This window comes from Poecilia latipinna, unplaced genomic scaffold (genome assembly GCF_001443285.1).
Source record: "Poecilia latipinna isolate Pla-1442-1.1 unplaced genomic scaffold, P_latipinna-1.0 Scaffold792, whole genome shotgun sequence".
Classification (NCBI taxonomy): Eukaryota; Metazoa; Chordata; class Actinopteri; order Cyprinodontiformes; family Poeciliidae; genus Poecilia; species Poecilia latipinna.
In genome coordinates, this window is record NW_015113408.1 from 209,650 (window position 1) to 232,975 (window position 23,326).

Below are 23,326 nucleotides of genomic sequence, written 5' to 3' on the forward strand. Positions count from 1 at the left end.
CGGGATGGTTTGTTCAGTTTGTGCAGAGTAATTGGTCTATGGAGCTGCTGCACAGGCCATATTCTGAGTAACAGTTGCAGTGAACTGTGTGACTACTCTAATATGGCAATCTTCTGTTTCACTGCTATTATTTGTCTTACTATAGTTCTAAGTAATAATAGAAAAAATAGATGGGTGTGGAGCATCGAGAGAAAGGGCTCTTATCTGAATCACCTATATGTGTGCAGCATATAAAAGTCATAAATCATCTGTTTCCTTTACTATTTTCAGCTCTCCCTTGTGGCCAGTATTATTTTGGCCAGCAGCAAGCAGTTTCTCTTTGTCTTCCCTGAGTTTCCACAGCCCTTTTAAAATGATAATTAAAGCAAAGAAACAGAATGTGTTAACAAAGGAAAGTTAGAATAAACACACATTTTACGAAGTGACAAGAGGCCTCGACACCCTCTGAAATCTTTCTGGATTCCTTTCCACAAAGTGGTAATAAGGTGTCAAACTAAGCAATCTGTCTCGTTGTGAGAGGCTTGGCAACTTCTGAGAAAAGGACGGAAAAAAAAATGGCCTGGTTTGCACGTCGGCAGCAGTCAAGGCATTTATGTGCAAGGCAAACTAGGTCAGCATCACACATTTAAAAGTAAAAAAATTTAAACGAGAGGTGTGGAGAACTAGGTGCCCTTTTGGCTGGATAAAATTACAAACGAATTAAGTGACATTTGTTTGAACCACTTAAAAGTTAAATCGTTTGAAGGTTGCTTCTCCAACATTTCACTGGAATATCTAAAAAAAAAAAAAGTCAATGTCAATGTAAACTGAGGGAACCTATTCCTCAAATTTCAGTTTTTAAATGCCTGTCTTACTATTACCTACAGACACAATTTGATTTATTTTATTCATTTCAAGATTTAGTGCTTTGTTACAAATTAACAGTAGTTTGCATGGTCATCAAGCCTAATAACTCAAAAATATATATATTTTTTTACTTGTAACTCGAACAGGTTTGTATGTCTTTAAATTAGTGGTACATGCTAAAAGGCAATCATGGAATTTGTAGAGGGATATTTTAAAAATGCTAAGCATGTTAGATAAAAAACAAAACCAAAAAAAGTGATCTTGTAGTTTGTATTTTTCAAGATTAAGTCTCTTAAAACATGAGGCAATATGCTGATTTGTGCTTAAAGACCAATAGACGTTTTACTCTTGTAAGCCTTGACGAATTGAATGATTGATATGGCCTTCATTCATCATCGCCACATTTGTGTGTTCAGTTACAGGTGACTTTAAATCGGCAGTGGATGTGTGCCTGCATCATCTTCATCACATACATCACATCCAGCATCACAGGATGGCATGTGTTGTTCTACCAAAGAATTATTCAGGTTTGACTTATGATAGGATACATGATATGCTTTCAGTAAGCATACGTTCATAACAAACCACATACACACCAGGTTTTGTCAGGTGCTTTGACAACAGATGTGATTTTAATTATTACACCACTTACAGATATTTGACAGATTGTCTGCCTGGTTCCACATCCTGCTGCGGCTACACACTAAAACAGACCTTGAAAAAATAAACTAGCATCTGCTGACTCACTTGGATTCAGTCTATGGAAGAATATATTTTAGAAAACATCGCATAGCAAATGTGATGCTCTCGATCTTCTTCCTGTTCCTTGTATTTTAATTATTTTTTTTTTTTAGCCACTAATTTACTTCAATGTTTGGACACCGGAGCTGAACATTGGTGAATCACACAAACGGCGGTGTCTTGGAGTCCTTTTATTATTACATAATAAAAGTCATTTAAAAACAGTTTAAAAACAAAAACATACAATTTAAAACTAAATCTTTGTTTAAATGTGGAGCACAGTGCATTAAGATTGTAATCATGCACCTTTTCAAACATTTAGAAATGGTTTTCTTTTTTCCCCTGCATGAAATTCATCTTTTTCTATTTTTGCCACTGTTGGGAGTTTTTTTTTTTTTTTTTTAAAGTTAGATGTCCCCTTGTATGACTAGAAATGTTTGTAAAGTTATATTTAATCTATCTCAGCAGTTTGTTGCTCAACAGCCTGTAACATTTACAGATAAGTTGCAATTTTAAAGGATATAAAGGTAAAAAAAATAAATAAAAATACTATCCAGTCCTGTATGTTCTTTTTTTTAACTCATGATGTCAGAAAATATATTTTTGAAGTAGAGTAATTAAAAAAAAAAGCTACAAATATTTAGGTTGATGACATCACAATGACCAGGAGAACTGAGCTGACTGGTAAATTAGTAAATATTATACGAAAGCACTTCAAAATGAATTTGATCAATTTTACATATTTTTTTTTTTTTGCTTGCAGCCTATATTGACCCCAACATTTTAAAAAGTATTTCCCTGAGGTGTACTTACAATGTGCAGTTGGAGATAGTCTCCAAGCCCATGGGTGCTCTCCACACGCACCAAAATGGCCTCCTTCTGTTGAGTGCTGAAGCCCACGGCTAACCGGTCGGCCCGGGTGCTCGGCCTTTCGTTGGGGGCCCAGGTGAATGTGATGAGGGCCCCTCCTTTGCCAAAGATGTATGTGGTCCCAGCTGGGAACAGACAGAAAACAAAAACATTTTGCAGGTACTTAATGATAGATTTCGTCAAGCACAGAAATTCAGACTTTGTATTTGTTCTTTTCAGCTTTTGAAGCACTAACCCTCGTATGAAGATGAAATGATGCTTTCTCCTCTCACTCTCTCTTAACAAGGCCACCTCTGTCCTCAGCTGTGCTCTCCACTTTTTATGTAATTCAAAATAATAATAATATAAAAAAAAAAAGCAAACCAAAACCTGCCATCGGACTGCAAGGAATGGAAATTAATTAGGGATGAATCCTTTCATTTAATAGTTACTAAAAAACCTTAATTTAGAAAGCAGAATAAGGGTTTTGCAAGTAAGCAGCGACAATCATTAGCTGAATGTTGCAGCCAAATAACTGTCATAAGATTTTGGGACTCGCACATGATGTTGTTTCAAATATTAAGTTCAAGACTATAACATTTTTAAATGCTCAATCTTGAACAAAAGCAAACTATTGTTTGATTTATGTTTCATGTAAGATTCATTTTCTGACGGAGCATAGCCATTATTATTTCTCAAATCTGACTGATTCATTATTTAAATTTTTTGACTTTCACTTTTATTTATGGTGTCCTATTTGCAGATACTGAACAAATACTAATCTTATATCTCTGCTACACCACTCCATTCTTATCTTTTGTGTTACTCTAAGCCACAGGGAAACAGTTCTGTTTTTGTTTATCCTATAAACTGACTTACTACAATGTTTTTCAACTTGATGAAAAATTCTTAATGACTGCTGCAGTTCTCAAACACTGAATAGTGCACATGTGCACCACTGCCTTAGAAACAGTTGCTCAAATATCATAGAAAGGCCCCCCACTAGTAACATTACTTACCCTCATGCTACACCCTACAGATAGCTCACTCACCTCAGCATGCTGCATGCCTAAAATTGACAGCGTGATAGACTGACCTACATTCTGGATAACTGACCACTAGAGGGCACTGAGAGCATTCAAATTTCATTCCAGAAGAAGTAAATAAATGAATAAATAAATAAATAAATAAATAAAACAAGTTGTGAGGCAAAAGAAAGGTGACCTGTTCTGAAGCAGCAGAACACTGTGAATTTGACATGCTTGACCCAGATACACATGTAGTATTAAGAGCTATGAGGCAAGAGCAGAATACGCACTTTAATGTCATAACAGGACTTGATACTTAACAGAATCTGCTTCCTCTTTTCATTTTTATCCCCGCCTAACATTTAATTTTTATTTTAAACAAGAGCACACAAGTCAAAACAAGAAGAAGGGTGACTGGAGCTTTAAAAAAGTCAAAGATTAAGAAATGCGCAACACTATACATTAACTGTCAAATGTATATATAAAAAGATGGGTCGTATTTCAATGTGCTATTTTTTTTTAAAGCATACATTCATGTCTGATTGAAATTCCTCCACCTGCTCCTTCAGAATCTGGCAGGTGCGTGGCAAAGCGATGGCTTCTGCCTGAACTTTTTACCCCTTAAGTTATTCCTCTCCACTCACAACGATTCATGTCTGTCCTTGAAATAAATGAGGAAACGTTGAAACTAATTTTGTCATTTACAAGTCTAGCTCAAATTACAGAAATACCTGAGAATATCCGCAAAGTCAGGTGTTTAACTTCTTTTGCTTGTAAATCAAATACCTTTGAAAGATGTGAAGAGATGTACTGTGCCGGTTGTTCGCTAAACCTGCTGCAAATTGCTAAATTCTGTAATTTGTGCAAGGATCTTATGAGAAGAGCAGTAATCCATTTATGCACCCCATGCATATGTAAATCATGCCAGCTCAAAGTTAGGACTTCAGACTGCAGAAAGTGCCAGATAATATCTCATTGTGCAGCTGTCATGCAGCTGGGAGCAGAAACAACAATCACCTCAGAAAGGACACAGCTCTATGTTTATGGCACTGTTGTCACACCTGAAAAGTGTAGTGTGTGCGCTTGGTATTATTCAGTGAAGCTGAGGAACACTTGAGGAAAAAAAAATAAAAAATTGTCGCCCCATTTCAACAATCTGCAAAGGCTCTTCTGCTGAGTGCATAAAAGGTCTCCTATTGTGGAAAACTAACTGCTGGCTGACAGCTAAAAATAACATTAAACGCTTCATCTGAGGGTTCAAAAAACACCTTGTGCTGACTTTGAATTTAATTCAAAGGGTGAGCTCTCCAACGGTGATTGTTTCCGAGTTAATTATTTCTTATTGAGTTAATCTTAATTAATGTCTGGGATTTGCAGTCAAATGTGAGTCAGTGACATTAGTCACATCAAAGAGGCTCACTGAGTGGTTTATTAGTTTATTCCTTTCAGTGAATGTTATCTACATCTGGCCTCTAAGTTTCTCCCCCTTTTTCTCCACAATTAAATTAACAGAATCATGAGCATAGCCCTAGACGTGGCTTTTCACTTTTTCAAATGTTTTAGATTTCTGCCCTAAATACAATCTTTTAGTAAGTTCGAAAAAGATTCACGATGCAATCAAATTGCAAAAAGATTGCAGCCTTGCTTCTGTCAACCCGCCCCAGGGCAGGTGTGGCTACAGTCCAGTAGCTTACCATCATCAGTGGGTGAATAAGGTCTTTGACATTTAAATTAGAGATATAATGGACTATATAAATAAAATCAATTAATTATTATTATTATTATTATTATTATTATTATTCCGTGATTCGGCCGAGGTGTCAAGAAACACAGAGGTTTAGTTAGTTCAGCTAGATCTGGTGTCTATGGCTATGCAAAATGAAATGAATATTTACTTTCATCTGAAAAGAAATGAATGCAAATGGACTTAACCCCAAGTTGCTTTACAATTTGCATATTGGTGTATGAGTAAGTGTGGCTGGGTGAATGTTCCTCTAGCCTAACAGCTCTTTAATTAGTCAGTATAACTAGATAAGTGCACCACATAAGAATTTCCAGCTTCTTTAGCAAAGACCATTTGTGTCTTACCCTCCTTGTGGAGGGTGTCTCTAGTGTCTGCTAAGCAGCTGCCAAGTCAACAGTTTTAACCTTGATTGTTTAGGCCACAGCATAGCATTTCTGTACGTATAATTTACAGTATACCAATATAAGAGAGGGTGACTTTAACTGTGTTGAGGGTGGTTCAGTTGGTAAAGTTGTTGTCTTGCAACTGGAAGGTTATAGGCTTGATGTTGATGTCTCCTTGGGCAAGGCACTTAACCTTGAGGTCTTTGTATTGATGTAGAAATGCGTGCATGTCTGTGCTCTGGTGTAAAGGGCTTTCAGTGGTCAGTACGGCTGGAAAAGTGCTACATATGTTCAGTCCATTTATCAACTTAGCATGTTTTCCATTGTCAGAGAACAACTGGATCATCCTGTTTCAGACTTCAGAAATAATGCCGAATTTTCCTCATGTACATCAAACATTTACTGCACTCCAGTAGCTTTCCTCTGCAGCCACTGTATACTGGTTTTTAGAAAGTTCTTCCCAATTGATTTTTATTTTGAAGAAAAGCTTCAGCAGTCTAAATTATCAAATCAATATTTAACTGGGCTCTTTAGCGTGAAATCTTCTGCACCACTAGCTGGCTGACCTGCAGGGTAAATACATAAAAATCTTTTTTGGTAGAGGTAACTACGCAAGATATTGCCTTTAATATTCAAACTCAGACAAGACCTCAAATTATTCTTTGTGGACTTTAAATCATTCATGAGAGAAAACGAGGTTTTGGGGATTCTGACCTGGCTGAAATTGAACATTGCCAGCTAATGCTAACCATGTGATATTCTGAACTGTGCATACTGTGCTCTGCAGCAGATTGCTTTTTTCTATCAAGAATCTAGGTTGCTGAACTTACTCACAGACTTTACAATATTGATATACCCCTACAGTTTTTTTTGTTTGTTTTTAGAGTCCTCTACAAGGTTTGCAGATATCGCTACCAGTTATATTATTAATAGGTCCTGACTGATTATACTTTACTGTATTCTCCTGTATTATATGGTCACATCATCCTGCTACTTCAGGGGTTTTTGTCTTTTCAAAAACATTACTGTGTGGGTTGCTTCTTTGTTGATTTGCATGATTTGCAGTTGGCCAATTTCAACAAGCAAGCGAATGACTCAAATAAGACATGATTTGTTTGTTTCTCCTTTCTAGATTTTAATTTAATCAATTCAAACAAGCTAAAGTTACTTCTGGCAATGAGGTAAAATATATTTAACCTTGGAACTTTTAGTTTACATTTTCCTAGGGAAGCAGATATTGTACATGGCATGAGTTTGATAAAATAATCAGAAAACGTTGCAAATTGTTGCAACATTTATCAGGTATGAGCAGTAATAGTAGATGATGAATATGCAGGTCATAATAAGTATAACCTTTAGACAGAAGTAATTTGATTGATAAAATACTAATCAAAAGTATTTAAATTTTATTGTTTAGCACCAAATCAAAACAAAAAGCTATCTAAGCGTCCTAGTCAAATCCAACTATATGAAACCCAGTTCATTCTGCTGGATCACTCAAAGGCTTTGGTTGCATCAATGCAAACTAAAATGAATCTCTGTATATTGTAAATAGAGGTTATTTAATGACGTTTAATAATATTTTTGGGAAAAAAATTATAAATTTTCGCAGTACCGTGGAGACCTCTCGACAAAAAGCTTATGAAATGGAGATTTGTGTAAACAAGCAAAGACAGACAAGAGAAAAAGAAGAAGGAGGCCAAAAGAGGTTAACATGCTTCCCAGCTACGTGTTTCCTGAAATATGGAATATTAATGCACCTGGAGGAGAACATGAAGGCATCTATCTATAGACAGCAGCACCATCTGCATTAGTAATGACATTAAAGCGTTTCATTACACCTTTGTGCCTCGCCGTTCCAGCTCTACCTCTCTAAAGGAAGACCTGCATCGAGTAGAAGCTGGTGGTAAATCAGCTTTATTAAAGTTATTGCTAAAAACAACACAGTTTACTACCTCGAAGCACCTCGGTGACGGGGTTTTGTGGAACGTCTCATGGGAGCTGCTCTGCTCGCCTTTTTTCCTCATGACATGAATAACAAAGCAGCCTTGAGATTCTAAACTGCACGATGAGCACTGTGTCATCATTATTAGTTGGTAACCTTGAAAATTAAATCAAGCTGCACACACATTCTAGTAACACTTGCATCTGAAACAATATACAAGAAGTCCAAGAAATATAGGTGAACCTCTGTGCTGAAGTCAAAGTTAAAACCAAAATGAGCAGCATTTTTCTCACTCCCTCAAAGCCCAAGAAGACTGAGTTATATTAACGATGTTCGTTCTTTAAATGAATTACAACTCGTTTTGGTTAAGCTCTCAAAATGTGATCATGACACTCTATCATGTCCTAATGGATCTTTACACAACAAATGCAACAGTATGGAGGGTTTGTTTATGCCAAGATGAATGCTACCCACACAAATATTCTGTCCTCCTTTCATATGTTCTCTAAGCCAGCTGAATGTGAAAAAGAAGAAATGTTGTGGCCATAAAACATGAAAATACAATGAGATCCCGGAATCAATTAGTCACCGGTGCAACATTGTAGAACATGAGAATAATACAAAATGAAATAAAATTACATCAGACTTGTACATCTGCTTTTCCACCCTCAAAAGGGTTCTCAAATTTGCTCTACAATGAAATTAGTTATTTCCATTTATGCACATATTCACACACCGACGTTGGCAAGCTACTATCAGAAAACGCAATAATTGCATATAACTGGTTTACTGGTTACTGACTTTGGAGATGACAACGTCCACCAGAAACATAGCAGTGAAAAACCCCCCACTCCAAAGAGCATTTATATGATCGGAGGCATTCATATCAGCAAGGACACTTTTCAGTTTCTCATCTCAAAACTTTGTTTTTATATCATTATTACAATACATAACAAGCCACTGGCACATAGATCTGGGCCCGGCGCTGCACAGCTGCAGCTGCAATGAGTGTGATGTCATGGTGACCAGGCAAGCGAGCAGTGCTGTGCACCGCGCTGACCAACTGCGTCTTGTAGCTGTAACTCCTACAATAAAGTCCATTTTTACATCGGGCTTTGTTCGGGCTCAAAGAAAACATTGTTTAACATGATCTAATATTATGATCTTCTGCATCTTCTGGAAAAAACAACAGAAACGGTTGGCTTTAGATCAGGTCTGAAAAATACAGTTAATCTATTAGTATTTTGCTTCAAATAGACAATCAGATCACATTATGCATGGCTGCTTCAGTTTCCGTGTTACGAAACCAGTGAAACCAGTCAGTCACTCCATGTACACGTTTTCTGATAATTATTTTCATATTGTGCCAGTATGGAGTGATGTGTGCCCTCCAGTTTTAATAAAAGCTCAATTAGAAATGTGACTGAACACAGCTGTTGCCTTCTGATTCATTGCTTGACAAGAAAACTTTATTACAGATTCTTAAGGAATTGGGGATGCTTTTATCATCGTTTGCTCAAAATCTAAGATACTTAGATTGTGCAACACCCAAACTATATTATTCAACCAATTTTATATAAAAATACTGTTTGCAACCTTTTTCATTGATGAAAATACACATACTGTTTTGGCACTAAGCCCACACTAAATTGTGGTTGGGAAGAGACTCGTTTCTGTACCACTCAAGTAAGAACCACCACTGCATGAAATTGTAGTATTATTAAATTCATAATATGATGTCTCATACTCGAACTGGCTGAGAGCTGAAAGAACAGGTAAGAACTAACCTTCAACCGCATCTGTGGCAATAAGAGCTTTTATTTTCATAACTTGCACAGGATTTTTTTATGGTCGTTTGCTTCGTTTCTGAATTAAAGCGTTTCGCTGGCTGGGAATATTTCTGGCAGGGCAAAAGTGGCCAACTGTGTACAGTGTTGTGTGGACGCTTCAGGAAAAGACAGTTTGTGAAGGGCAACAAGGCCACATCAAACAAAGCTGTTCGATTTAGACTTAAATTCTCTAATGTGAGCAGTTCTGGAAGAACGGGGAGTCACGGAGTTCAAATTTCTCATCTGGCTTATAGCATCTGAGGCAGACTTGCACCATGGTCTATTAAATTCAGCTTAGTGAAATGATGAAAATGAATACGCAGGCCTGAAGCCTGTCAGAGAGAACATATGGTTCTCAAGCTAAAATATAGTGTTCCAGTTAGAAAGCAGCATTGCACACTTAGAGCTGTGTGCAAAGACTCAACAAATAAAAATCAATCACACCAATTAAATTTGGCCAAGCGAAAGTGGGCTGGAAAAGTCTTATGAATCTTAAATAAACCACACACGCAGCCGGCACACGCTGACTTCAGCTTTATTATGGTCGAACTGCTGTTTCTGCGCCTTTCAGCAAGACGTATTCAGACTGCCAGTTTTCAAATTGAATGTCTGCAGCTCGCGGCACCTCAAACAGCCCTTTCTTCTCCATTATGGCGTTCAGCCTTTCTCCCACTCAGATTTCAGGTGACTCGGGGTTGCGATGAAATTGTGCCGATGCGAGTGCAGCAGATGAATTTCTGGGCCAAACGTAATGCAGCCCAGTCAAGTAACATGTCAGATAGATACCGTATGAATGTTTCTAATAAAAAGTAGGCTATTCCTGCATTAGTACTGGGATTGTCACATCAGAAGGATTTTGATAACATATAACAACGTATCAGTCCAGTCCAGAGTTTCTAAATTGTTCTAGTGACGTGTATTTCTTTTGCCTTTTCTTGTTGGTTCTGGCCACCAAGTCTTCCAGGTTAGGTTTTAAAAAAGGCAGTGGCTTAGTGTAACATACACCACCGAACCCTGAATGTCCCACATGCTGTGCGACTTGCTGGGTAAGATGATGGTGGCCCAGAAAAACTGAAATTATTCATAGAGATTTCTAAAAAAAAAATTATCCCCAAAATTGAGCTCCACTTATGAAAAGAATAAAATGTTCACAATTTTCTTGGAAAATGTATTCATACCTTAATTTCTTAGAAACTGTGACTTTGACACCATTTAGAACTTGTGACTCAGATAACGTAAAAAAAAAAAGCATGTTTTTTTTGTGCTTTGTGGAAATACATCTTTCATACCCTTCAATCATTTTATACATTTGAAATTATTTTAACCCCATGTTTCTTAGCAACAGGATTGTTTACTAATATCCTTAGCTGAATCTGTTGTGTCTCTAAGCCAAGATGCCACTACATATTACACTACAATTTCTAATTTGGATGAGAATGTTAATACAATCAAGAACAAACTTGATTTTAAGATCCTGACATATATAAGACATGCTATGCTCATTATTTGTGCAGATCTACTGTGAAAAAAAATAATCTGTGGCATCATAAAGACAGACTGCTGTATCAGGAATATTAAGTGTTACAAAAGATTCAAAAGGGACCTAAAATTAATATTAAATATGTTCTCTTCTGCATTAGCACCTCATTATTTTATCTGGCATTTTTTTTAATTTACATAAAAACAATATATTTTATTTAATCTCTTAAAATTTGTATAAAAGGGTTTATTATTTTCTTGTCCAAACTAGTTGTAATAAGTTATCCATCATGAAAGCAAAAACATATATAGCACATCTGTCTGCGTGGCTTTATAAAGATCACCATGGGTTCCTCTAAAATGCTGCTGATGCTCACTGTAATTACAGTTATTATATTAGAGTTATAGATATTATAATATACAACTTATTGTTCAAGTTCAAAACGTTACAGTCAAGATCAGAAAACTAGACCGGTGTTTTACCAGCCACCACAAATATCTAGAATAGTACAGATGGTTCTGCTACTTACTGCACTCGTTCAAAAAAAAAATAATAATGGGGGGGGGGAACTGTTTTCATTGATTAACCAGAGGCAGTAAAACAAATGTTTGACTATTCATGCCTTTTTTACATGTCTTTCTACGACCTTGTTAGATTTCAATTGGCAGTTTTTTTTTTTCGGAAAAGTCTCATCTTTATGACTGTCATAAACAATGATAGTGATTTTGAAAAGGCATCAACAGTGTGAAACTACAAATAAGGCAACGAAAACTAAAGCCTTGTTTGTCAGTTTATGTTTGCATGTAGCTTGTTTTGCTTTGCCACACATGTGCAGTGGTGTGCTGGATCTCTTTGCTAATACACTGCATACGTAAAGCCTCAACTGTTTTTCCTTCATTGGTCATAAAAATAAAAGGGGCATCTAAAAAAAAAAAATATTACACAGAGTGGTGTATGTCAGTTTAATTTTGATTTTGTTTTACAAAGTGGCCACTAGCCCATTTTTTAAGATTTTTTATTTTTATTTTTGCAAAATACCAATGAGAAAGGATTTTAAGCATGAAAATGTTATACTATGTTCTACACAATCTAAGGAAAGACTGATGACTTGAAAGTCAGCCACACATTCAAGGATTTCCTCCTAGAGTCACAAATTTTTATTTGTGAAGAATCTAGCAGTTCAAAGCAAGAATTTAAAAAGGAAAATCAAGTGGAAGGAAAAAGTGTGGCAGTAGAAAAGGTGTTCAAATTGCAGCCTTGAGAGGATTGTGATTAAAAGACAATGTCAGAACGGTTCTACTTGGGCTAATGAGAAATAGGACTGGACTGTTACTCAGTGGTACGAAGTGCTCTTCATACATGAAAGTCAATCTTTGGAAATCAAGTTCTTGAAGGCTTGGAGGAGAGTAGAGAGGCATTAAATCTTTAAACATATTCTAATTATTGCACCTGTAAATACAGATTTAATTCTAATACTTAACCAACATTTACGAATGCTGGCTGGTTTTTGCTGTTGTTTGTTTCGATGAAGGTCAGTGAAAATGTGCATTTCAGCCAGCCTCACCATCACTCATGAGGTAATGCAGTTTGCTACCCAGGGGGGAATTTGAGCCCTCTTGAACTGACTCAATGATGCCCATGGCCCCTTTGTTCTCCAATTTTCCAGATAAAACAAACATTGCTCCACACATTATTCCAGAGAGCCCCATAGATAAGCATTTCCCAGCACTAGTGCATTGATCTAAGGACAACCTGTCCTCTGTTAAATTCAATTTTTGAATCAGGCTCGACGGATACATCCTTCGAAAGATGCTGCCCCTTCCTCCCGCCTTTCAGACGTCTCTCTGGAGGCATTAGTTGCTCTTTGCTTTGCCACAGCCAGACAGCCCTAACACTAACACCGAGGCCCTGGAGAATGAAGTGCAGCAGATTTTTCATGAGTGTGTTGATCGGGCTGGTGTGTTGGGCTTGTGATGAGGGGTCAGCTACAGTGCAAGCTTTTTTTTATAATCCAGTTGAGAAAATACAAGTTCTTTGGTTCTGTGGTCATGGTGGTGGCTGACTCTCCCTTAGCGTTGCGGTGCAACACAAGTACAGAGTAAAATGTGCGCTGAAGCATCACTATCTTTATGAAACCAGACACGCCAAAGGATTTCCTCTGATAGGCCTTTTCTAACTTGTACAGATATGGATGTTTACTTTATTATGGGTGGATTAATTCTGAAATGTGAATTGTTTAAGTCAATATTAGCTGCAAACTTAATATTTGAAATATGATGTGGGATTTTAGACTGTAAGCTTTAAATAGAAGTCTGATTGTCTGATCTGTATGCAAATTACAAGATTTTAATTTCATATCATGTACACAGTGGAAGAAAAAAAAAAGTTTCTCTCACTAAATTCTTATTCACTCCAACTGAAGCATGTCTTATACGCTGATGGGAAGATTAAGAGGGAAATTTCAAAGCAGAACCAGAAAAGTTGGGAGGGCTTTGTTTTGATGTATTTGTTTATTGAGGAATTTTATTGAGATTTGTCCATATTTGGCCTGCTGATCAGCAATCTGAGACAATCGAGCTAAAAGTGTCCTATCCTATTTCTGGCCAGTTAATTGTTACATGTTTAATGTATTATTACATTACTTTTATGTGGGACAATTATGAAAAAAACTTTTTTGGAGTATTTTTTTAGAGTTACTCGATTTCTTTTCAGTGTAAAGAATCAAATTGTTTAAAAAAACATTAATACATAAAACTGTATAATAAAGAAAACACATGATGCATTTATTGAACAATATTTAGAAATCTTTGCAGTCAATCGTTTATTTATTGCAAGCTTTGCCTTTGCAACAACTTTCCTTAAAAATGAATCTTTTTAGCCTGGATTTCAGTCAGCTTTAGACATGCTCTCTTGGATTTTATCTACTTTATTTCACTTCCTTTTATTTGTTATTTGTTTAATGCAATTACATTTCTATTTCAACCATGATACCCTAGTGTTATTTATAATTTTATTTTAGTTTCAGTGACATTTTTTTTAGATTTGATCATTTACATTTGCTAGTGTTTCATATTCTAGTTTCAGAGTTTCAATTCTTGTATTTCATATTTTAGCATCCATCAGTTGTGACTGCGATTCCCTAGTTGTATACTAAATATAACACCTTATTATAGTTGTCAAGAAGTATTTTAGTTTCTTAGCTTAACATAAATTTGTGTGTTTATTGATTATAAGTTTAGTCATTTATGTGTAAAGCAGTTGAAGTTTCATCTGATTATGTGAAAAGTGTCTGAACAGTTGACATTATTCTTTCATGTGTCTGTGATGAACTGCCTGCAGTCTTGATATTGGAATAATGTAACAATCCATGCAGTAACCTCTGTTTTAGATGAGGAATGAGAGGCGCTGCAGCAGGGGAGGTGAGCTATTAATAGAGAGTTGCCCAGGGGCGCTCAGAAGTCTTTGGCCAGCCTTGAAACACTCGTGCACACTTATACAGTTGTGTATCCGTGACGAAGGGCATCACAATGACTCACATCCATTTCCAGGAGTCCGAAATTTGATTTATACTTCTGTGCTAACAACCAGCTCAGGCATGCTGCAGCCTATGCAAATAAACCGAGTGCCTGCATCAAGCAGTCACAGCATCAGATGGCTACATGGACGGAGATGTATTTCCCTTTGCATGACAAAGGGGAAGAAAGGTTTGCTTTGGATAGAAATGCATAAAAGAGATGTTTGAATAAAAATAATGCTACCAGCTAATATGCTAACTGGTTTGGTTGACAGGCTTATGTTTGACAGGGATAAAAAAAAACATGTTGTGTTTTGATCAAACAAATCTTTAGACATTTTGAGATTCCCTCTCAACTATACCCTCATGCTTGTTGAGGCTTGCTGCAGAGCCAACTGACTCAATGTAATTTCTTCAGAAAGGTAACTTTTTGCCATTTGGCATTTCCTTATCCACTCAGTTTGATTGTATTGCATTTTAGATCAAATTAGAATCTAAAATACAATTCGTCCAGAATCCTCCCAGAGTAGGATTTGTTTGAATTTGGACCAAACAGGCCCTGCAAAGACATTGAAATTTGTCACACCATGACTACAAACTTCAATGTATTTGATTGTTCAATGTGATAGACACACACAGTGCAGTCAATGTTTGTGGAAAAAAAAAAAAAAAAAGCTTGCATGGTACAAAATAGTTTAGACTGAGTGGAGTGTGTCTGAACAGCAACATTCAGGTCTTGCCACTTATGACTTTAGGTCTGGAGTTACTGAACTAATTTAATATCTGAACATGCTTTGATCTGAACAGCTGCAGCTCTAACTGTACTTTTATGGCTGCTGTCCTGCTGGAAGAAAAACCTCCACCCCAGTCTTAATTATTTTGTAGAATTTCATCCAGAATTATTCTATACTTAGCTTATTTCAGCTTCCCATAAACTCTGACCAGCATCACTGTCACCATTACCATGTTTCCTGTTAGGGATGGTTTAGTTAGGGCGATGCATAGCGTTCGTTTTCAAAAAAAGTTCAGTTTTGACCTCATCTGAACAGTTCACATTCTTTTACGTTTACTGTGACAAACTACAAACAGGACTTCTTGTGATTTTCTTTCAACAATGAATATTTTCTTGTGATTTTTTTTTTCATAAAGATGAGATCTGTAGTTCCCACCTAAACTGTGAATCTTAGCTGCACCACGCTGTTTCTATTTTAAGATAATGTGTTGAACAGAGCTCCATGACATGTTCAAAGCTTGGGATATTTTTTTTTAAAGCTAACTGGGCTAAAAGCGTATCTAGAACTTTCTCCTGGGCTGTTTGATGTGTTCCTTCATCTTCATGATGTGGTTTGTTCACTAATACACTCCTGATCAAAATCTTAAGACCAGTCAAAAAATTGCAAGAATTTGCATTTTGCACAATTGGATCTTAAGAAGGTTCTAAGTAGAGCTTCACAATGTTAAAAGAAGAAATCAGTGCAAGAGACAAGAGCTTTTGAGCAGGGAATTTTCTGAAAACTGCATTTACACTCAAACATGATTTTTTCAGCTGATCAAAAGTTTAAGACCATAGCTCAAAAAACCCCGAAAACCCCCCAAAACAGAAATCAAAGTGTCAAAAAAAAGGACTCAGTAATGAGTAGCTCCACCATTCTTGTTGATGACTTCAAACAATCGTTTAGGCATGCTTGATGCCAGTGTTTCCAGGAGGCTAGTGGGAACGTTGCTCCAAGTGTTGAAGATGGCTTCACGAAGGGCATCCACTGTCTGGAACTGATGTCCATTTTTCTAAACGTCCCTTGCCATCCATCCCCAAATGTTCTCAATTGGGTTTAGATCCGGGGAACATGCAGGATGGTCCAAAAGAGTGATGTTATTCTCTTGGAAGAACTCCTTTGTCAGGCGGGCATTGTGAACTGCAGCATTGTCCTGTTGAAAAACCCAATCATTACCACACAGACGAGGGCCCTCAGTCATGAGGGATGCCCGCTGCAACATCTCCACATAGCCAGCTGCTGTTTGACGCCCCTGCACAACCTGAAGCTCCATTGTTCCATTGAAGGAAAACGCACCCCAAATCATGATGGCGCCCCCACCACTGTGCCGTGTAGAAAACATCTCAGGTGGGATCTCCTTGTCATGCCAGTAACGTTGGAAGCCATCAGGACCATCAAGGTAAAATTTTTTCTCATCAGAGAAGACAACTTTCTTCTACCTTTCAATGTCCCATGTTTGGTGCACCCTTGCAAAGTCCAAACGGGCAATTTTGTGGCGTTGAAATAGACGTGGCCTTTGAAGATGTTTTTAGTTTCTGAAGCCCTTCTCTCGCAGATGTCGTCTGATGGTTATTGGGCTGCAGTCAGGACCAGTAATGGCCTTAATTTGGGTAGAGGATCGTCCCGTGTCTTGACGGACAGCCAATCGGATCCTGCTGCTCAGAGCTGGTGAAATCTTTTTGGGTCTACCACATGACTTTTTTGTTCCATAACCCTCAGGATCATTTGAAAAATGCAAAATGACTGTCTTACTGCGTCCAACCTCAGCAGCGATGGCACGTTGTGAGAGGCCTTGCTTGCAGCTCAACAATCCTACCACGTTCAAAGGCAGTGAGGTTTTTCGCTTTTGCCATCAGGAGGTCTTGACAGTGTAAAGACTTGACAGAAAATGACATGGAATCCAGATTTTTGCACAGCTTTTGGCTTTTAAAGACTATGGTCTTAAACTTTTGATCAGCTGAAAAAATCATGTTTGAGTGTAAATGCAGTTTTCAGAAAATTCCCTGCTCAAAAGTTCTTGTCTCTTGCACTGATTTTTTCCTTTAACATTGTGAAGCTCTACTTAGAACCTTCTTAAGATCCAATAGTGCAAAATGCAAATTCTTACAATTTTTTGACTGGGCTTAAGATTTTGATCAGGAGTGAATTACCTAACAAACCTCTGACGCCTTCACAGAACAGCTCGATTTACACTGAGGCGAAGTTGCAAACATATGGACTTTTTGTGGAATTAGATGTGAGAGTAAAGGGGGACAACAAACAAGTATATGTCATACTTTCAAGATTCTCACTTTTAAAATGTTTAAAACATCTACAATGGCCTATCACAATAAAAACTAATGAAAGTTTGAGGTTGTAAAATGTGACAAAGGTAAACCGAGTATAAGCTAGAAGGATATGACTTTAAGCTAGAATGAATTAAGAATACATGAGATTTTCTGCTGTTGACTGTGGCAGTGTGACGCAAAAGTGTCAGATTTCCTTTTGTCTCTTTCTCTCTTGACTGGAAATGGCAGAATATATACGGCTCCGGAAAAAATTAAGAGACCGTTTAAAATGATCGGTTTCTCAGATTTTACTTTTTATAGGTTTATGTTTGAGTAAAATAAACATTGTTTTCCTACTCTATGAAATACTTACATCATGTCTCCAAAATTTCAAGCAAAAATTAAGTATTTCTCAGCAGAAAATGAGAAATGGTCAAAATAACGAAAAAGACACAGTTCTTTCAGACCTCAAACAATGCAAAGAAAACAAGTTCATATTCATTTAGAAACAACAATACTGATGTTTTAACTCAGTTCAGAAATCAAGTTGATGGTATAACCAGGAGGTTTCCAATGTTGTTCAGTGCAGTGGGCTCTTAATTTTTTCCAGAGTTGTACATTTGTGTTACTGAAACTGTATTTGTATTGAGAGTGAAACTAATGACATCTACAGGCCCATTTTGTTTGCAGTTATTTAATTTATTTAGGTTGGGACGCAAGTGTGGGCTTATGTATTCATAGTGTAGATTTATTTCATAAATATAATCCTCAAAAAACAATGAAACAAACACATTTATCTTCCTGACTTGGAAGGAGACGTACAAAACGGCATGTGAGATTTGTGACTGTTAATAAATCCAAAAATAATTTTGCTTTTTAAATCCATCATGCTTCTGTAAACGTTGTAATTTGACTCAGTATAGTAATTACAGCACCAGCAAATGTTGAACAAAATCAGAAAATGTACTCCACACAGAGCAATAGAGCTTTGTGTACATGACTTGTAAATCATAAGCGCTGTCTGTATCGTTTATGTCAAAGGAAATTGAATTTCTTGCTCTGAAGCACATACTTCATAATAATTCACAGCAGAAAATCTGCAATACAGGTAATTGAAAATATATCAGTGAGTTCTTTGAAGAGTAGTTTATGGTCTTGTTTAATCAGAGGCTTTGCTGTGCCTGTAAAAGTCTGGCCCAGAATGATACGGCTGTAACTGCATAGATGTAATTCATCACATTCTTTTTTGGGCCCTTTTTGAAACTGACAAAACTGCTGCGGTGGAAAAAAAATACATCACAAATCCATTGGGTCTCTTTTTATAGAACATAAAAGTGAGTCTTAGGATGATTTTTCAAACTGAGATATGAAAGAGAGAAACGACTTGTGTCAGTGCTTTGATCGAGCCATTTTGAGTAGCGTAACAAATTTGATGTAGATTCTCGGGGATAGGTTGATACTTCACATTCCCCAACCAATCGTAGCATGAATCTTTAAGAATTAAATACAAAATGAAGTTTGGTGAAAGAAAAGGCTCAAATATTGAGCATTATTTCAGGTTTTATTAAATGTTCCAACACCAGGATATTAAGCCTATAAAAGCAGTGACACCACACGTATCTCTCTGTTAATGCATTTCAATAATTCAGTTCAAAAAGGGAAACACAGATTTAGTATGCACAGTGATATATTAAAAACATTTATTGCTCAGATTTTTATGCTCATGGCTTACACGTAACGAAAACCTAAAATTAATTTGGATCAGAAAATTAGAATAACCCATAAGCTCTAATTTAAAAAGCTTTTCTATTAAAGAAATGTAAGGCTGTTGGAAGGTTTGTCCAGCCACTGCATGGTATATGCACTCAGTACTTAATGTGGCCACTTTTTGCCTGAATTACTCCATCAATGCAGTATTGCATGGAGGCAATCAGCCTGTCACTCAGCTGAGAGCTTAAAGAAGTCGAAGTTGATTTAACAGCAGTCGTCTGCATTGTTCACTCTTCTTCTCTCATTACCTCTTGACAGAATAGCTTCTCTTTGAGCTTAGGTCAAGTGGATGTGCAGGTCAGTCCACCACAGACATACTAGGTACTTGAACAAGGTACTGGTCATTTTGGAATATCTAGAAAATTAAGTCACTTAAAAGTTACTTGCAGATGCTGCACTGGCTTTGGAGTTGGTAAAATAAGTTAACACCATCAGAAGACATGAGAGTCCAAATCATCACTGACTGTGGAAACTTCACTTTGGACCTCAGGCAACTTCCTCAGTACTCTGGGACTTTTATTCCAAAGGGAAATGCAAAATTTACTTTCACCTGAAAGGAGGAGTTTGGACCACTGAGCAAAGATACGGTTCCTTTTTTCCTTAGTCAAGGCCAGATTTTTCTGAACCCTGGTTCTGTCAGTCCAGAATCTGATGGTTCTGGATTGACATGCAACAGCTGTCCTGTCCTGTCCATCTGACCTGTGCATGGAGGGCCATAAAGCTATTAAAGCTTGTAATTCTACCCAAACTCTTGAACGACTTTTGCTTCAAAATCCTCTCAAGGCAGTTGATACCCTGCTTTTCTACCACACTTTTTTCTTCCACCTAACTTTCCACTAATATTCTTAGATGTGGGAAGATTCTTAAGAAATATCCTTTAGAGTTTGATGTAATGGTGTAAATGACTCTTTCAATAACGCGTCTTTTATTGCTCTAATGTAATATTATAGTTTTATGATAAACTAAAGTGTTAAAACATACCACTTCGTGTGACGTTAATGTAAATAATAAGTTTCACTTGAATGTGAATTACAGAAATAAATTAATAAGTTAAATTAAATTAAGTTTCAAAGTATTCGGACTGAGATCCAAATGTAAACTAAATGAAATATTCTGAACACCACTGCCACAAAACCTCCTAATTAATAGATCAGTACTTTATGCTGCTCAGACAATCAGATATGTCACTGAAAAAGGAGTAAAAAGCCTCGCATTGATGATTCATCCCACTGCTGGTGTGTGTTTGTACTCTGATGCTGTAAGCAGTTGAAACAGCAAACGCCACTGATTCTAATAAAGACATAAGACACTTCATGGTGCACAGAGGCTGCAGCACATACACAGTTGGTGAAACACTCATCCTTTCAATGTACGTCACAAGAAAGCCACCAATGTTACCACCAGTATACATGCGATAACTAATGCTTATCATTTCTACCAATCTGCACTGTCAGAACCAAAGGACACAAGAAACAAGAAGCTGGAGGGGAAATGTCTTACCATGCCCTGCTCTCGTAAGAAAAGGCATCCTGTTGATCGCGATGGGGACGGTACCATGTTTGTTGTGGAAGTGGTGGACATGGTGGGTGGTGCTCAAACTCGAAGAAACTCGTGCCGTACCGGTCTGGATTGGGAGCAAAGTAATCAAGGTGAACCAGAGTATTTGCCTCGAACAATAACTCAGACCCATGCTGAGACTGAACTGGGACCAGCTGCTCCTGTGTCCGAGCACGGGGGTGGCCGCAAAAAGCCTACCCATGTGTGCTAATTCCACGAAGGCCCAGGAGAGACAACGGGGCCGGGCTCTGGCCTCTGATCGTTCAGCCTGAAGACAGCAGGGCATCTCACTGAGAGGCTGGATCCATTTCTTTTCACGATCCCTTGCTGGATCAGTCACTTAGTTTTGGCCTGGACTCTGGTAGAAAATTATCCTTTAGATTTGCCCCAAAAAAAAAAAAAAAAAAAAAAAAAAAAGAATTGAAAAGAAGCAATCCAAACCCACAGCCACGCGCAAAGGTGTTTACTAAAACAGGAAAAAACCTCACAAAATTTCAAAATCTATCTGTAAAGCTTCCTCGAGAACATTCTTCCAAAACTGGGCTCCAGCATGCAGGGAAGATGCAGATCCAAACAAAGCTTGGGGTTCAATCCAACAGCCATGTTGTCCAGTCATTATATTTAGGCATGAAAGCTGGCAGGGCAGAGACTCATGTGATAAGAATTCTGATAAGAGCCTCCATCGCCCACAGGTAGAGCTTGAGGGCAGCTGAGCCTGCCCACTAAGAAGAGAGCCCCTCCACCGCAGTAAAAGATGAAACACGTTTCCGTGGGAAAATGAATCATTTCATTAAGGAAATAAATAAATAAATAAATCTCGAGCGGATAAAAATACGAGGGGTGCAGCTACGGGGGATGACGCTGGAGCCAGAGCTTTTGTTCCCTTTAACCGGGGAATGAAAAAAAAAAAAAGAAAAAAGAATAGAGACAGGGAGGAGGAGGAGGAAGAAAAGGAGGGGAGGTTAGAAAGCCAGGGAGCAGTATCTGCAGCAGCGCGGTAAAGAAGAAAATCCAGGAAATAAATAAATAATTTGTCAGCAGCTCCGCTTCCCCCCAGTCCTCTCAGTGGCGCCGCAGATCTGGCGAACCGCAACCTCTGGCGTGCTCAGAGATCCATCAGAATGCAGCTACAGCAGCCTCTGCTTCAGACGGACGTAGGCTCCATCTCTCACGCTCCACCTGCTCAGACTCATGCAGCAACAACTACTGCTGCATTCCCCTCGCTGCCGCTGCTGCTGCTCCTTTTCCCCCCCTCCTTCGTTTCTTCCCTTTATCCTCTCCGGTTACCTTGTCCAGATCCGCTAGCTTCTGATGGAGGACATTTAAGTGGCGGCGTCTGGTCTCCGGAGGAGGGCAGGTGATGCTCGACTTGCTGCAGAAAGGTTTATGCTAATCAAAATTAAAGACTGTGATAAATCCCAGGATTGACTGAGATTCCAGGACAGCCCAGATTCCCGGTGAGGACGAGATCCTCGCCTTGGACTGGAGGCGAGCTAAAGGAGCTCTTCTGAAGGCAAATTGTAGTCAGGGTGCTCTGATCCAGCGAGGCACAGCATGTGCCTCTGTGTATGTTTGTGTGGTTGTGTGTGCGTGTGTGTGCGTCTGAGGAAGAGTCTGTGAGCAAATGAGTGAGGAGGGTGAGGGTGGGTAGGTGAGGGATAGCGGCAGAGAGGAAGGGAGGGAGGGAGGAAGGGAGGGCAAACTCAGGAAGAGACGGCGAAAGAGAGAACAGGCAAACACTCCGGGAAATAGTGAGGCAAGTAAATGGGTTGTGTGAATAAATACATGCTAGAGCATTCGCAGCGCGCTGGCTTGCAGGTCCTGGCAGTAACACGTAGGAATCATACTGCAGAGGAGGAGCTTGATTTAGGTGAGCTGTCAGAGCTGTTACACAGGCAACACAGGGGGATACAAGCAGCATAAAGACCCCAACGCTACAACAGGTAGAGAGGAGAGGGGAACGCGAACGCATGCCGAAAACAAAGCAGGACGCAGGAAGTTTAGAGGCTGGGCGGTGTAATCTGTGTAGAACAAATCGAGAGGAGCTGCATCAAAATTCAATCGAAGACCTGTCTCTTCGCAGGAGAGCATCGCCATGCTCCCAATCTATTTGCTCACAATCCCTCCTCCTACATCTGTACACCAGTCACCTCTCTTGTTTGCTCAGGAGCTCTCATGCTGCTTAACCATGCTGAACTCATTCACCGCCACGACTGATGCGTGGGGTCAGGGGCTCTCCGGCCATGTCTGGGCTGCTCACAGGAAAAAAATGTGGCGTTCTGGCACGATGGAGGCGTCATGAGAAGAAGGTAGGGACAGGAGCGAAGGAAGGAGAGGAAAAACACAAGGGAAGGAAGGCATCGGGAGAGGGAGGCTGCAGCTGTATCAAGTGAATCACGGTCGATAGAGATATCAGCCGGGATTGCCTGGTCGGTTGAAAGGACACGCATGGAAACAGGAGGACAGAGGCGAGCCATGCAGCACCACCTCTCACGGTGACAAGAAGCCGACACAGGCCATTACTCAAGAGAGGGAGGGAGTGCTGCGTGTGGTGGAGCGAGGCTGATTGAACTAAAGGAACCTAGGAGAGATACGCGCAC

General features: G+C 38.5%; 1 protein-coding gene across 9 annotated transcripts in view; it reads right to left on the minus strand.

Moving 5' to 3' along the window:
• The window catches only part of LOC106956151 (neurexin-2-like), a 133,729-nt gene that overhangs the window by 17,401 nt on the left and 93,002 nt on the right, over positions 1 to 23,326 (minus strand). For 8 of the 9 annotated variants that reach the window (XM_015046783.1, XM_015046786.1, XM_015046782.1 and 5 more), the window contains one exon: positions 2,401 to 2,582. In XM_015046783.1, the coding sequence (XP_014902269.1) occupies positions 2,401 to 2,582 (182 nt within the window). Of the gene's footprint in view, positions 1 to 2,400; positions 2,583 to 20,669; positions 22,417 to 23,326 lie in introns of those variants that run through there. The other variant, XM_015046787.1, reaches the window with a different exon arrangement.